Here is a 14,617-nt window from a genome sequence, read left to right as displayed (position 1 = left end):
GATCTCGAGTGGCCTGTCGCCTGTGTGGGCTCGGTCTCGGCAACGACCGAGCTCCTTAGGATCTGGGGCTGCCGAGGAACGGCGAGCTGCTCCGCCTTCGTAGGCTCGACGATTTGGACCGAGAGGCTCTTGGCTACCGAGTCGCCCTTGGCGGGGACGATCTTGCGGCGACGGAAGGAGAGCGTCGAAGAAGCACTGGGCTGTCTCGAGCGGATAACCGGAGAATGTGGGGTTTCCATCTCAGCGAGGGAGTTGCAAAGGCTAAATCGGTACGGCTGTTCGAATGCCCAGACGACTTGCAGAGGAGCGTCGGTGGAGGCGGCGATAACAGATGGCCGAATGGTGGGAAAGGTATGCGGTAGGATCTGTCGATGGTATCTGTGAAATCGACTGCTGCAGATCGGGCAATGTCGACCGCGGTATCAACTCCGAGGATGACCGTGGGAATGGGGTTGTGCTGAAGTCCCGGGAACGGCGCAGAGTCGTGGGAGGGACGGAGTTGTATGAGGGTTGTAACTGCAGTAGGCGTTGTGGCTGCGGGTGCAGCCCGGAGATGAGTGTCGGTCAGCAATGAATACCTTCAAGCAGATCTATCGATGGCAAATCAGCCGTTTGGTATGTAGGTTGGCGTTTGCGAGGAGGGGAAGGGACTGGGTGAGTGGGTCCTGGCTTTCTTGCGGTCTATGAAATGCAGGTTGCGAGTGGAAGATGGTGGTGCCAGCAACAGAAATCGTGCAAATCCCAAAGATGAGCGACTGCAGAGGGATGGATTGAGGATGGACTGTGCAGAGATCAAGAGGGAAAGCACCGCCAAGGGATGGCGGTGGTGGTTGGGTCGCTGGGATGAGAGTGTGTTCGTGGCTCTGGCACGGCAAGCAAAGCGACGGGTGACCAAGCGAGTGGATGGCCGCCTGGGAAGAGAGATTCGTGTGTGTTGTGGTGGCAGCGTTGGTTGAGATTATTTATCATCGAGCGCCAGCTTGAGCCAGCGGCATGTATAATCGCAGCAGCGACAGCACAGCGTGGGAGGCGAGCGAGGGGCTGTGCGGCAACCAGGAGAGACAACGGCCGCTGCAACAGAACAGGGTGATGGGGCTGGAGTTATTGCAATAGCAGCCAGCAATGCAGCATTAGTCTCGTGCAGGGCAGAATTGTATATGCGCCGGCCAATAGCAAACATAAAACACAGAAACAAATAAACAAACAAGCGAGCAGACGGCGCTGCCACCGAGGGCCCTTCTCCGAAAAAGCAGGTGCTCGGCCGAAGCAGCAACAGAAAAGGAAGCTGAAACAGAAGTGGACAGCATCGAGCCTCGCACAGCAGCGTCGCTGTCCCGGTCGCCGTCAGGAGACGATACAAACAAACACCTGCAGCTGGTTGGAGAGTGTCCGCCGCAAGTGGCGATCGAGGCCGGCTGCTTACGTCGAACTCATTCTGAAGTGGGACTTCAACACCCAAAGCCATCCAAAGCTGCTCTCGCAGATCAGCGACATTGCTCCTGAGATCCATCGACATCATCGCACATGTCATCACAGCCACCGCGAGCGACATATCGCCTACTGCGCGGATGTGGCCAACCCGCACTGCATTCCGTCCGGCAGAGAGTGCATGCGGCTCTCCGAATCGGACCGGGCTCGCTCCCTCGTACGCAATCCTCCTCCTCCTCCGACGCATTCGATCTCATCGATCCGTGAGGTCACATCATCGCTCGCGGCGGTCGTATATCGGCCAGGTGATTCGCACTCGTTCCAATCAACTCGCTGCCGTCGACGGCCGTGGGGCGTCCGACTGCATATCCTTGCCGCCAGCTCTCTGAATCCCCATCCTGGTCCTCCTCCCAACTGCAGACGCGTGGGTGATGAACCATTTTCGAGCCCGTCCCCTTGCACCCCCTTGCTTGCGTCGCGCCCCCTGCTGCATCGGCTTCGTCGTCGTGCCTTCCCCATCATCGTGCACTCCCGTCGCACCTCCACAGCAAGCGGCTCTGCATCGGCATCGGCCCGCTCGGGTCTTCCATATTGTGTCCTGCTCGCCGGGCTTCCTCCCTCCCTCGGTTCTGGGGTCCGCCCGTTTTTGCCCGCCTCGAAGAATCCCCCTTCCTCTCACCCGGCTCGCATTGTCAGTTCTGAGTGATTAGAGGTGTGCAGTTGCCGCTCTCGACCCTTCCCTCCATTTTTTTTTGTGCGGGAAATCCCTCCGTCGTGACCGCCTGGAGCAGCCTCGACCCGTTCCCCATAAGTACCCCCCCCCAGGAATTCATCATCCGTCTGGGCTCGACTCGGTCGACTACACCGCTTCCCTTGCCACCAGCCCTAGCTTCAGCCTCTGTTCCAGTCCCCTTCATTTCCCGCTCACCCATCACTCCTCCAGTCACAGCTCCATCCCCACGTGGCAGCACTCGCCCATCACCACAACCCGTCCCACATCCTTCCTGCATCACGTCGTTGCCACCAAACAGCACGTCCCCTGCTACCAGACATGATCTCCAGCGAATGTACTCCAAGCCAGCCTCGCTCCATCGAGAGCGACGCCTCAGGCAGTCACACTGCAGTCCAGATGGGCGATTTCCAGCCGGCCATGGAGTTTAATCGCGGACCTCAGGCACATCCTCGCGTCCATTGGCATCCACTCTCCTCCAGAATCCAAGCCACAGGCCAGCATCCTGAGTACGTCCTGCCCTCGCTCCCAAATCTGCCCACCAACACCTCAGCCCGCTCGTTCTCTCCAAGTATCCACGAGGACGACTCGGCCTGCTACAACTACTCGCCTGTGGATCTTCCAGCGGTTTGCGAGGTAAGCGCCGCGTTTGCGTCCCTTGGACTCATGGCAGTGCGGCATCAGTCATCGCTTCAGGGACGTGCAGGGACGCCCCGCGTTCCCACGTTCGGTCCCGCCCTCGAACCCTGCCCGCCTTCATTCGCGCGCCTCCGAAACTGGGCTAAGGATCCGCTGTGTGTGGCTCCAACGGGAAGGAGCCAGCCAAGCATCTGGCTCGGCAGCACCTTGTGGACGAGTAGAGCGCTCGTTTGGCGACTGTTTTCTTTCCGCGAGCAGATCTGTGCGCTCTCCTCCCTCCCGCCCTCCCTCTTGCATTGGCAGTGTCCGCTTCTGTTTCTCACGATGGATGCCCTTGTCTCGTGCGATCCAAGGCTGTTCACTTGATTCCCTCAGGACAGCCCAAGAAGCTCGTCAATGCCGTCGTGGCCATCCAGCGTGCCTTCCGCTCCAAACACACCCTGACCTCCACCAAGAAGCTGTCGCTCGAGCGAGCTGCCATCAAAGTCCAGGCTGCCTTCCGCGGGTTCAGGGTCAGAAAAGAGGTATGTGATCGGCATTCTGGATACCACACGGCGTCTGCGATCGAGCACTGCTGCAGCTGGACTGCCAGGCTCTCCTCTCATGGCGCACTCTGCTCACTGCGGGTCCTGCAGAAGGAAATCGCCATCAAGGATGCCAACATGCTCAAGGCTTGCCAGGAGCTGCGCCATCGGGCCGACTTGATCGAGCAGCTGGGACATGTGAGTTGCTCTCTTCTACATCGAACCAGAGTCCGTGTGTGACTCTCATGCCTCGACACTTGGACATCGTTGCAGCGAGATCTGCCCTCATTGCAGCGAGATCTGCTATCGCTGCAGCGGCATCGGCGTCTATTGACTTGTATGTTGCATACGTATCAAAACGACAGCACGTCTCCGGGCTGAAGCTCCAGCTGGACGAACTGTCGGCTTCCTACGAGACACAACTTGCCTCGAAGCAGCAGCAGATCGAGTACATGGACAAGGATCTTCATCTGGCGCAGCGCGCCGTGAAAGAGCTCCACCATCAACTCAACCTGGGCGCCTACGGCCGCCCGGAGCGTGTGCTGTTTTCCAAGGAAAACGTTGGGTTTTTGCAGGTGAGCTGCCCCCGACGAGCATCCGTATCAGCTCTGGACAGTGCAGCATGCGTTGTGTGGTGATCATCTCGCTCCCATTCTCTCTGCTTACACGGTCCTGCGTTTTGGCTTGGCATCCCATTGCGATCATTCCATTGCGATGATTCTATCGCGGCCATTCCATTGCGGATACAGCGCCAGAACCAAGCTCTACAAGGGCAGGTCAGCGAACTGCGCCAGCACATCACCGAGCTGCATGCTGCCCAGGAAGCACACATTGCCACCATCGCCAAGAAAGACTGCGAGATCAACGATCTACGTATGCAGCTCAAGAATATCCAGATGCTCCTCGGGTCCAAGCGCAACAGCAGCTCGCCGGTCGAGCGGGACTATACCTTTGACAAGCTCTCTCCCCAAGGGGCCTCGTCACTCGATCGTGTTGTGCCATCGTTTCCCTCGGACAAAGACTTGTATGCTTTTACTCCTTGTGGAGAGGACCTGAAGAGCTACGCTCCGCTCTCTGGACGCCCGTCTCTAAAGTCCATCTGGAGCCCAGCCGAACAGGTGCCGCCGTTCCTGATGCTTCCTCCCGAGCCGGCTGGCCTGGTGAGTGAAGATGCTGGACTTGTTCACGGCCTGGCCGAAAGCTATTGTGTCTCAGCAGTGATGGATCGAGTGCCCTTCGGTTGCATTTGGTACTGAAATCCACGGCCGTTACCAGCAGCGATGCGACTCTCCAGTCAGCTCGAACAGCACCAGTGTGCCTGATCTCGGCGCCACCAGGGGGAAGAGAAACCACATCAAATCAATCTGGAGCCAGTCCGAGGGCTACGAATGCAGCGGCGAAGTGCAAGCCATGGAGGTATGTCGATGCGATTGTCGGAGTCGATCATGTCGTCGCTGTGTCCACTCCAAAAGGACATTGGTCATACCTCTGTGAGTATTATCTAATCGATTTTCCCTCATCGAACAGCACATTCAGCCCCGGGAGATGCACATATCCGCCCTCAAAAGGGCGGGGCCCGCCGATCCGCTTGTCGAGTCAAACGAGTCTCTACTTCTCCAGGCACAGATATTTGCGCTTGAGAGCAGCTCTGCATCTCATCTCCAGGTATAATTGCGATGGGGTTGAATCCGTTTGAATCTTGGGGGCAGCGCGAGCGTGTGATTTGGAATCTACTGTAACGCATTCAGATGATGGACACTAACGGAGTGTGTATCTCTCTCTCTTCTGGCGATGGGTTGGCTTTGGCGCATCTGTACGATCCATCTGCACGCCCCATCTCCATCTGACTGCACCCACAGTCGATGGTCGACAAGATCCTCAAGACAAACGACCAACTAGCCTCGCTCGTTCTCCAGCAAAAGCTCAAGACCGCCAGCGTCGATGACCGAAACATGATCTTTGATGCTGTACGCGAGCACAGCTTGCCTCTGATGAAGAATCGCTTCGGCAATTTTCTGATGCAGCGGTGCCTCGAGTTTGGAACGAGAGAGCACATCAAAGTGCTTGGGCTTATGATGAAGGGCAACGTCTACTCCCTGGCGTGCGATCGGTTTGGTTGCCACGTTGTCCAAAAGGTGAGCCTGACGGCTGTATCGCGCAGTTCGACTTCCCGCTTACGTTGAATTCAGGAATCTGTGTGTTATGCCGTGGGGCCGCTGAGAGATGCTGATCCAACCCAACACTGTGCTCGTGCTGCTCCATGACTTACCAGGCACTCGATACTGTCGACGAAGATCTTCGCTCAGCGCTGGTTTCGGAGCTCTTCTGGGTGATCTCCGAGACCATCACCCACCGATTTGCCTGCCATGTGTGGCAGCGCGTCTTTGAGATCAAGTGGAGATCGGACGGGTCGTCGGTGATTCAGTACGTGCACTCTATCCTGAAGGGGCAGTGGAAGAGCATCGCCAATGATGAGAACGGAAGCCTCGTCGTCCAATGCATTTTCGAAAACTGCACTGACCGAGAGAAGGCACCGCTGCTCTCGGAGATCCTCGCGCACACCCTCGAGATCTCCAAAGGTACGATCGATGCGCACTTTGTGGGCTGGGTTGGGGGCGATCCGAGATTCGAGTGGGATTCGAGTGAGAATCGGGTCGTATCGAATGTCGGCGTGCACATGCCTGCAGATGAGTACAGACCCGGGGAATTACAGTACCCAAGGCGAGCCCGGACACCATCCTTATTCCCGTTCACGCCTTTGCTCTGCCACAGGCCAATGGGGGAACTGGGTTATCCAGCACATCCTGGAGCACGGAGGCCCACAAGACAAGGTCTTGATCCTCAAGGTGGTTGCAGCAAACATTTACAGCATGAGCATCGACCAATACGCCAGCAAGGTGGTTGAGAAAGCACTCAAGACTGCATCCAAGCACGAGCTGTTTGAAATGATCGACAGCGTTATCTCTCCCTTGGCCCGGGACAATGGGTAGGTTTGATCCTCGTCGGAGGCCCAGACGATACCGCGACACTCGCATGAGCAAGTGACCAGCGCTCCATCGGAGCAATCCCGTCGATTGTATCACAGTCTTGATTGAGCTGACCAACTCGTCTGACCGACACAAACCTGCATTCATCCCATCGCCCACACCTCCAGCCGTCCTCTAATTCTCGACATGATGAACAACCAGTTCGGAAACTATGTCGTCCAGCACATACTTTCGCTTGCAGAGCACCACCAGCGTGAATCGTGCATCCGACTGTTGACACCGCATCTGTCGACCCTACGCTGCTCCAAGTACGGCCAGCGGGTCGCCGCCATGGTGGAGAAGTACTCCCGCGGCTCCCACCACCGCTACAGCCATGGCGCTGGACTCTCGTCCTCTCGTGCGATTGGCGCCAACTCGACCTATCCTAAGCCTGGCACGATCGATAGTCTCCGCCATTGAAATGGCTCTTGCCTTTTGGCGATACCAAGTTGGGCTGGGCCGAACACACATGGGGCGGATCTGAAACAAGCAGTCGCTCTCCGTCAACTCGGCCCTTGAGGCCTCTGTGCTTCTTTCTCTTCCATAATGTTTGACACTGTGTTTAGTTTCATATGCCATATGGCCCTCAGTAAGCCGTGTGCGTGACGGTGGCTTGCCCTCACATTTTGCATTCTTGATCACCGTGTGTCTGAGCACCTTCACTCTTTCAACAAGCCACTGCCCGCCATTCGCACCCATCTAGATATAGACTGCACTTTGCACATCACCATCACAGTCCCGCACCAACTTTATCGTTCTTGCTTCGCTTCCTTCTTTCTTTGTCTCTCTCTCTATCCGCTTGCTCGATGATATTTATCCTCTGTCCGTATGATCTGATGCCTGTACGTACTTCAAGACTGTCTCTATCGATAGATCAGCCCACTTCACACCGGTTCGTCCGGTCATTGATGCTAGATGCTAGATTTTATACAATGGTGATCCAGATGAGGCTATCTGCCGGCAATGCCTTATTCGCATACATTTCGTTGAAGAATCCTCCCGATACGCTGCAGCATTCGGGTGAGGTGTGGGCTGAATCGCTCCCACACCCTGCTCAAGAGCGATACACGGACTGCGTGCATCCTGGATGGCTATGGCGGTCCCCAAGCGGGCTCGCCCGTGGCCGCGGGCCTTGTGGAGTCTGTCCTCTCGCCCGCGAAGGGCACACCCCACTCCGCTCGCAATATGTCATAGCCATACAATGTGTTCCAATCACGCCGCTAACTTGCTATAAGAGCTGCAGGCGGGTAGCGATCGCTCTTGCCCCCGATCCACTCTCCCTCCTTTGGTCGGGTTTGGTTGCCTTCATCCAGCACTTCCCACGCGTCGCCTCGCTTCTCACAGCTGCTTCTGCACCTGATCCTGTCGAATCCATCGCAATGAGAGTCTCTCCCAACACGGGCTGGTGCCTGCTGCTGCTCGTCCACGGCATCTTGGCGACCTTCTGGTACGACGACCACGCCATCAACCCCAAGGGTCTTGACGGCGTGCTCGATCGTGTGCCCTCGATTGCGCAACTGAACAGTCGGTCTGCCATCGGCGCCCAAGTGGCCGGCAGTGCGTCCAGCACCGACTCTGGCAACCTCGTCAAGCGTGCCTCCGCCGGCTCGCAGAGTCCCGCTCGCATCAACCCGGCCATCCCTCGAGCGACCGCGAGCCCGGCCGTTCACTCCAGCAAGATCTCGTCGCAGAATATCTTGACCTTTGGCACCATCTATCCGTTCTACCCAACCTCGCCCTACAACAACTCAGATCCCACCGTGCTGAGCACAGGTCTTCAATGGGTAAATTAATCGCGCGCGTATGACATGCCCACGTTTATGCAGTCCACTCTGCTGCCATTGTTGCCATTACAATTGTTGTTCTCGTGTTTCGTGTCGTGTGTTTTCGCTTGATTCTTTCCTCTCGTGTGTTTCTCGCGCCCATCACTCGTTTCGCGCGTCGGGTGCTTTGCTCCAAGACCTACATTTGGCTGGCTCTGGGCTGCGATGGCGGCTGCGATAGTATCGTGCGTGTACTCGCCCGGTTGTGACTGCTGCAAATGCTTGATAGGATGCAACGAACGCGGGGCTCCACCATCATGTTTCCATTGGAACGCGACATTTCGCGTGGATTATCGATATTTGCTCATATCCAGACGCGAGGCGCGCTCCTCGGACCACGGCGATGTTCCGGCTCACTAGCCTGCTTCGTCTGAACTGTGCTGATCCATTTCGCTGCTTGACAGAGCAACGCGATCAATATGGCCATCGATGAAATCAACTCCAGAAACGACCTGCTGCCCGGCATTGTATGTTCATTGGCCCTGTTCCTCGAGGCGCCTGTGCTTGTGGTGCTTTTGGCTCCATTCGGCAATGGCTCTTGATGTCGAGGCGATGTGTCTGCCGCGGTTTACTGACATCTGCTCCTGCGTCTCCAGCTTATCAAATACAACGAGTACTCTTCGTTTGACCAGCAAGGCTCTCAGGGCGGACAGGCTGTCCTGGCCGCAGTGCAAGCGGTTATCACAGACTCGATTCACGCTGTGATCGGTGAGTTAAAGCTGCGATGCGACGCACGCACAGAGCAGAGGCATCGCGCAACGCAATCCTGCAACAGTTCGCTCTGGCATTGACGCTTTCTCTTCATTTCGTTCACCAAGGCGACTGGAGCAACGACCCCACTAGTAAGTATCGCAGACGTCGGGGCTCGTGTCTGCAGCAGCGTTGCGTGACTATGCTCTACTCAGCACGGAGACTGACTCGCCGCTCTCCACCTCAGGCTACGAGGCGCTCCTGGCTGGCCGTTTCAACAAGCCATACTGTGCCCCCGTTGCGGACTCGAACACGGTAAGTGATCCCAGCACCGAGTCCACACGCACTGCCGGTCGATGCTCAAGCTATATCCGCCATGATGTTGTGGATGGACAGCGTTACCCGTTAGCGTGGTCCGTATGAGGCTCACTTATACCCGCTTCAAACTTGTCCAGCTGTCCACCAAGAGCACCTACACTTCCTTCTTCCGAATGCTTCCCCAACAAAGGTCCGTATGCATGTCTATCGACAGCCTCAAAGCCACGGTTTGTTGTTCATGCCACTGACGCGATCACCACTCATCGTCTGCATCGCTTGGATTCGCAGTGAGAAGGGCAAGCTGATCGCCGACTTTGTAAAATCGATGGGCTGGCAAAAGGCCTTCATTATCGCAACGGTAAGACTCAATGGAGCGGTCTGGGTCGAGACCCAATGCCCTCCCCTCATTCACACACCATCGAGAAGCATCTGGAGCAGCGTCGAATTGACCTGCAAGAACAGAATTTGATTTGGTTGAGAAGTGAGACAGGGCTGGGTTGCTTGCTCGACAACTCGACCACTGACCCATCCGCTCAACATCGGCATCACCTGTCTTGTCTCAAACAGGCGACCACCTATGACGACTACGGAGCGACCTATGTCTCAGACCTGATCACGCGTTTCAACCAGACAAACCTCCCCGTTCCATCGTCGACCTTTTTCATGGAAAAGGGCAACTCCTCGGATCTCTCGGTGCAGCTGAATGCGATTCAAGCGAGCTACTGCCGCGTCATCATCGTGTGTGCGGCCATCTTTCCTGCCTCGGTGCTGTATGCTGCCGCTATGCAGGCCGGCTTGACGGGTAAGTCGGGCTGTGGTCGAGCTGTCGTCGTCGGGCCGTAATCGAGCCATAATCTCTCAGACTGACGGCCCAGCTTCTGGACACAGGTCCTCAGTATGTGTGGATTACCACGGTATGTCTCTGTCAATTTGTATTCGGATTGAGCACACAGCATCCTTCTGCTGTGCGTCAAAGCATACTGCTCACCGTGGTCTCGGGTTGAGACTCTTTGCACCGAGTCGAAGGCCGGCATTGAGGGATTGCTGCTGACCGCTTGCTCGATATAGAATGACAGCGCCGGTTGTGTCAACCAGCTGTGCGTGTGCTCCGCTGATTCCATTTTTCTGGTATCCATGCCGCTCGATAGGATGGTATCTACAACGCCGCGCAGTACCAGCTTTACATTCCCAGCAACCAGATGCCGACCTCACTGCAGTCGGTTCCTACAAGCGACAGCAGCATCAACGCTCATTTCAGACTGTATGTCGTCACTTTGCGTGGGCTTGGTGGAAGGAGGAGCTTTCTTTCTGACGAGTTGCTACTGACAAACAGGATTTCGTGAGGCGATGCTGCCATGAGAAACTGACAGAGTTTTGTCGCTCGCTCCATCTCTCTCCCTCTCCAGCGATGGCCCCATCAACCTGATCCCCAGCAACCCTTTGTTCAACTCCTTCTTGACTCGATGGAACACGCGTACCAACATCCCCCTTGATGTCCACAACGTTGCTGTGTGAGTTGTCGCAGGTGTCGCTGTACCTTGCCACAGCCAAGCCGAGCAGACGAGTGGATGGACGAGAGCGATGTCTGGGACGGACGAGAGCGATGTCTGTGCACACGAGGGTTGGACGTGCTTCTGTTGCCGCCGATGCATCGCTGATTATCGTTCTATTCTCTGAATCCAGTCCGGCGTATGACTGTGTCTATGGCCTAGCCTATGGCTTCCAGTCGGTATGTATGGATCGCACGGCCGCTCGCCTGTCGTGTGATTGTATGGCTGCCGGTTGACTTGACGGGTATTCACGAGCGCCACCAGCACCGCTGATCGATTCACGTCATCACGCTGACTCATCCATGCATACGAACCCCGCGATCGTTTGGATCATATTTTAGCTGATCAACACGACCCTCAACGGCAATGCCAGCAGCTTCTTTGTGGGAGCCGATCCGATGGACAACGTGATCTCCGTCAACACCACTATCATCTTCAACACCAGCTTCCCGAGTCTCAAGGGAGCATTCACCTTTGACGGTCAGTATTGGTATCGGTGGCGCATGACGCAGCAAGCAAGGCAATTTGCTCTTGAGATATATTCCTGACGCGGTGCGATGGTCCCTCCCTCTCACAATCTGCGATCACTTCAGTGAACGGAAATCTGGTCTCCAAGTGAGTAGCTGCTCCCGACGGCGTTTGTGGGTGCTTGCGGATGTTTGTAGATGTCTGCGGATGGAAGGGGCGGTGAAATACCAGACAAACAGTGTTTCAGGAAACGTGCTTCTCCGCTAATTTTGCACCCGCTGTGTTTGTGTTGGGCAGCCAAGTCAACATTATCAACAGATTCCAGGGAGTTGACACCGTCATCACGCAGCTGTCCGTGCCGTCCAACAACCCCCTGGCAGCGAACAACTCTCCTATCATCGCAACCATTGCTCCAGCACAGTTCTCTCAGTCCGGCTCCTTGACGGCCACCGGTAAGTCATCACTTTCGGCGTACAGGGATTGGATTTGATGCGCCTCAGTACTGAGCATATCCACCACTCTCCCACTCCAATTTTCCCTATCCCTCAGCAACGGTTCCCGCCGACTTTCCTCCGAACCTCCCTATCAACGAAACCTGGGTGTCGGGCGTGTGGGCACCCATTCTCGCGGTGATCGGCATCCTGATGTCCTTGATCACGGCCGTATTGTTCTGGGTGTACCGCACCCGCCCGGTCATCAAGGCGACCAGTCCGCTCTTCTGTGTTTACCGTAAGCTCTCATACATATCAGCAGCAAACACAGGTCCTCGTGTTCACGCTCAAGTTCAGGATCTGCGGTTGCCCTGTTTACTGCCTGACAACTGTTGCATCCCTCCTCCTCGACAGTCCTTGCTGGCATCGCCCTCGGAAACGCCACCATCTTCCTCTACATTGGCATCCCCACCAACAGTCTCTGCCGCGCTCAGCCGTTTGTCGTCACAACTGCCTTTGGCCTTGTATTTGCGTGAGTTTCTGAATCGCCTCGGTGTCACGATTGCGATACCATCGACTGATATAAACTGTGGCCGTGGAGAGCTGCAACAGCATTCGCAGATGGATTGGAAACGCAGGAGACTGACTCACCTGTGGCACCCGGATTGACCCTCTCTCGCTAATGGTCCGCTCTGTATCTTTTCTCACGGCGACATCTGTAACATTCCAGCAACTTGCTAGCCAAGACCTATCGTGAGTGTGACGCTATACTCATTTGCATCTGGAGGCCGGCGCTGTCCTGCGTGGAGTAGCGTCGGGGGTTCTTGTTAGTGCCCAAACGTGTTGCATCCTCATCCATTGATTCGATCTCACACTGGCTCGCCAAAAACCGACAGGTATCTACCGTATCTTCAACAACCCAAAGCTCCAGAACATCACGATCAGCGATCTGCAGCTCACAGGCATCGTTGGATCGATTGTGTTTGTCGAATTGGTACGAGCGAGAGAGCATTGTCCCGACTGACCTTGTGTGTGGTCCAGCCAGCGTCGGCCCTTGCGTTGAACTGACTCTGCTTTATCCTGCTCCAACCCACAACTCGCAACTGCGGGCCTGCCCTAGATCATCTGCACCATCTGGGTCATCGTTGGCCCTCCAGTCGCCACCAGCATCACACTGAGCCCCGTCAGTCAGTACTGGACGTGCATGTCCGTCGATCCCAACATCAACACCATCTTCGTGGCCGTTCTGCTGGCTTTCAACGGAGTGCTGCTGTGTGTCACCACGTATCTCTCCGTGCTGACCCGCAACGTCATGAGCGCATAGTAAGTCTGGCCACCGGAGCGAACCTTGGATCATGATTCCGATACCCGAGCACCAAATCCAGGGGCGGAGCTGCGTCACTAACGAGGTCTTCGTTCCACATGACGACGCAGCAACGAGTCCAAGTTCATTGGTCTCTGTGTCTAGTAAGTACCAGATCACCATCCGAAACGAAGGACTTGGGCCAGGGCATCTCAGTGGTGGTGTTGTGTTGTGCTATGCTTGTGTTTGGGTTTTGCAACGGGGGTTGGCCTGCATCGGGTCCAAGATGATGACATCTAATGATCATATCCACCTCCATCTCCATCTCCATCTCCATCTCCATCTCCATCTCCATCTCCATCTCCATCTCCATCTCCATCTCCATCTCCATCGCCTCTCGATCAAACACAGCAACGTTTTTGCTCTGTCGGCACTCTTCCTGCCCTTGATCTATGCCGACATTTTGATCCCCTCGCACTTTATCCTGCGCTCGGTCGGCACTCTGCTCGCGACCTACACGACCCTGGGTCTGCTGTTTGCTCCAAAGTTGTACGTGCTCTTTGTGAATATGAAGCCCGGCGTCGATGGCAGCACCCTCGGAGCCAGCAGCACGGGCAAGAAGGGCCAGCTCAGCTCCAAGGCCTCCACCAACTCAGAACACGCCGCCAAGGACGTGATGGTCACCCGGTTCCCCAAGATCCCGATGCTCAAGATTGTGCCGAACTGGTTCCTGTCGCTGTTCTCCAAGTGGGAGGAAGGCAAGTGCCATGATGTGAGAGGGAAGGGGAGGTGCACATACCGCAATGTGCAGATGTACTTGTGTGCAGATGCACTTGTGTGCTGGAGTGCAGTGGGTCGCCGATCACTGACGCAACATGTCTCGAACTCAATAGTCGACATTGCCTTGATCCCAAACAACGTTGTTCTCATCCTCCAGACTGGGGTAAGGACGGCCCCCCCCCCGCTCACTTGTTGCAAATGACCTCGCCGACCCGAATGGGCTGCTCGAGTCTTTCTCCCTCCTTTGCATCGATTGGCCCGGCCAGTTGACCTGTTGGCGGGAATCTCACAGTGTGTATGTTCCTCATTCTGCAGAAAAAGTCCAGCATCATCAACCTGCAAAACTCCAAATCCAAGCTGATTGCCGACACCGACGAAGGCTACATCCTCGAGCTCACCGTCAAGAGCGGCGAGAGCTTCAAGTTTGAGCTCAAGAATGTGTCCCAGGCCACCGCCTGGAAGGAGTTCTGCAAGACGGCCGACAATGCCGTCGTTATCGGTGAACTCGATGCCAAGGATGCCAGTACCGCAGCGCTCTGAGCTTGGCCGAGAAGCCCACCGATCGAACAGCTGAAACAGACACCAGTCCCAGTCCCAGCCGCGCTCTCCAGTTACATCTTCAGACATTTCCTGCAGTTGATAGCTCAGACAATTTTCATTGCCCATTTCAGCTTTATTATCGACCCTTTTCTTCTCTTTCGATATGCCATCGTGCCATCTTGCCAGCTTGATCATGACCCCCCAAGTCCGCGCTGCCTCTGGGTCCAGAGCCGTGAGCACACAGATTCATCCAGACCGAGTTGCCATCCACTTCGCATTACAATACACATACTGGGTTCGCGGCTGTTTCTGCCGAATGGCATATGAGTACGCCGCACACGCAGGAGGGCATCCCCGTTTTCAGATT

At 55.9% G+C, this 14,617-nt stretch overlaps 2 protein-coding genes across 2 annotated transcripts; both read left to right on the top strand.

Annotated features, from left to right (window-relative positions):
* Positions 1-3,198: 3,198 nt before the first annotated feature.
* Positions 3,199-6,385, top strand: BJ171DRAFT_521451 (armadillo-type protein). The gene is made up of 8 exons (XM_053112480.1): positions 3,199-3,321; positions 3,433-3,896; positions 4,071-4,481; positions 4,597-4,737; positions 4,849-4,986; positions 5,181-5,456; positions 5,594-5,900; positions 6,094-6,385. The coding sequence occupies exons 2-8, from the start codon at positions 3,567-3,569 to the stop codon at positions 6,309-6,311; spliced, it is 1,821 nt and encodes a 606-aa protein (XP_052962843.1). The 5' UTR covers positions 3,199-3,321; positions 3,433-3,566; the 3' UTR covers positions 6,312-6,385.
* Positions 6,386-8,509: 2,124 nt separating this feature from the next.
* On the top strand, positions 8,510-14,557 carry BJ171DRAFT_521443 (periplasmic binding protein-like I). The gene is made up of 23 exons (XM_053112479.1): positions 8,510-8,637; positions 8,767-8,878; positions 8,989-9,012; positions 9,108-9,175; positions 9,316-9,368; positions 9,467-9,536; positions 9,746-9,980; positions 10,067-10,092; positions 10,327-10,439; positions 10,585-10,689; positions 10,862-10,907; positions 11,070-11,208; positions 11,322-11,343; positions 11,494-11,648; positions 11,746-11,925; positions 12,042-12,159; positions 12,358-12,380; positions 12,524-12,621; positions 12,748-12,950; positions 13,062-13,094; positions 13,342-13,688; positions 13,824-13,873; positions 14,026-14,557. The coding sequence occupies exons 1-23, from the start codon at positions 8,590-8,592 to the stop codon at positions 14,248-14,250; spliced, it is 2,493 nt and encodes an 830-aa protein (XP_052962842.1). The 5' UTR covers positions 8,510-8,589; the 3' UTR covers positions 14,251-14,557.
* The last annotated feature ends 60 nt before the right edge of the window (positions 14,558-14,617 follow it).

This window comes from Polychytrium aggregatum (assembly GCF_025602895.1).
Source record: "Polychytrium aggregatum strain JEL109 chromosome Unknown BJ171scaffold_47, whole genome shotgun sequence".
In the NCBI taxonomy this organism is placed as follows: domain Eukaryota; kingdom Fungi; phylum Chytridiomycota; class Chytridiomycetes; order Polychytriales; genus Polychytrium; species Polychytrium aggregatum.
The sequence above is the reverse complement of the archived record's forward strand: the minus strand, read 5'-3'. Positions and strand labels throughout refer to the sequence as shown.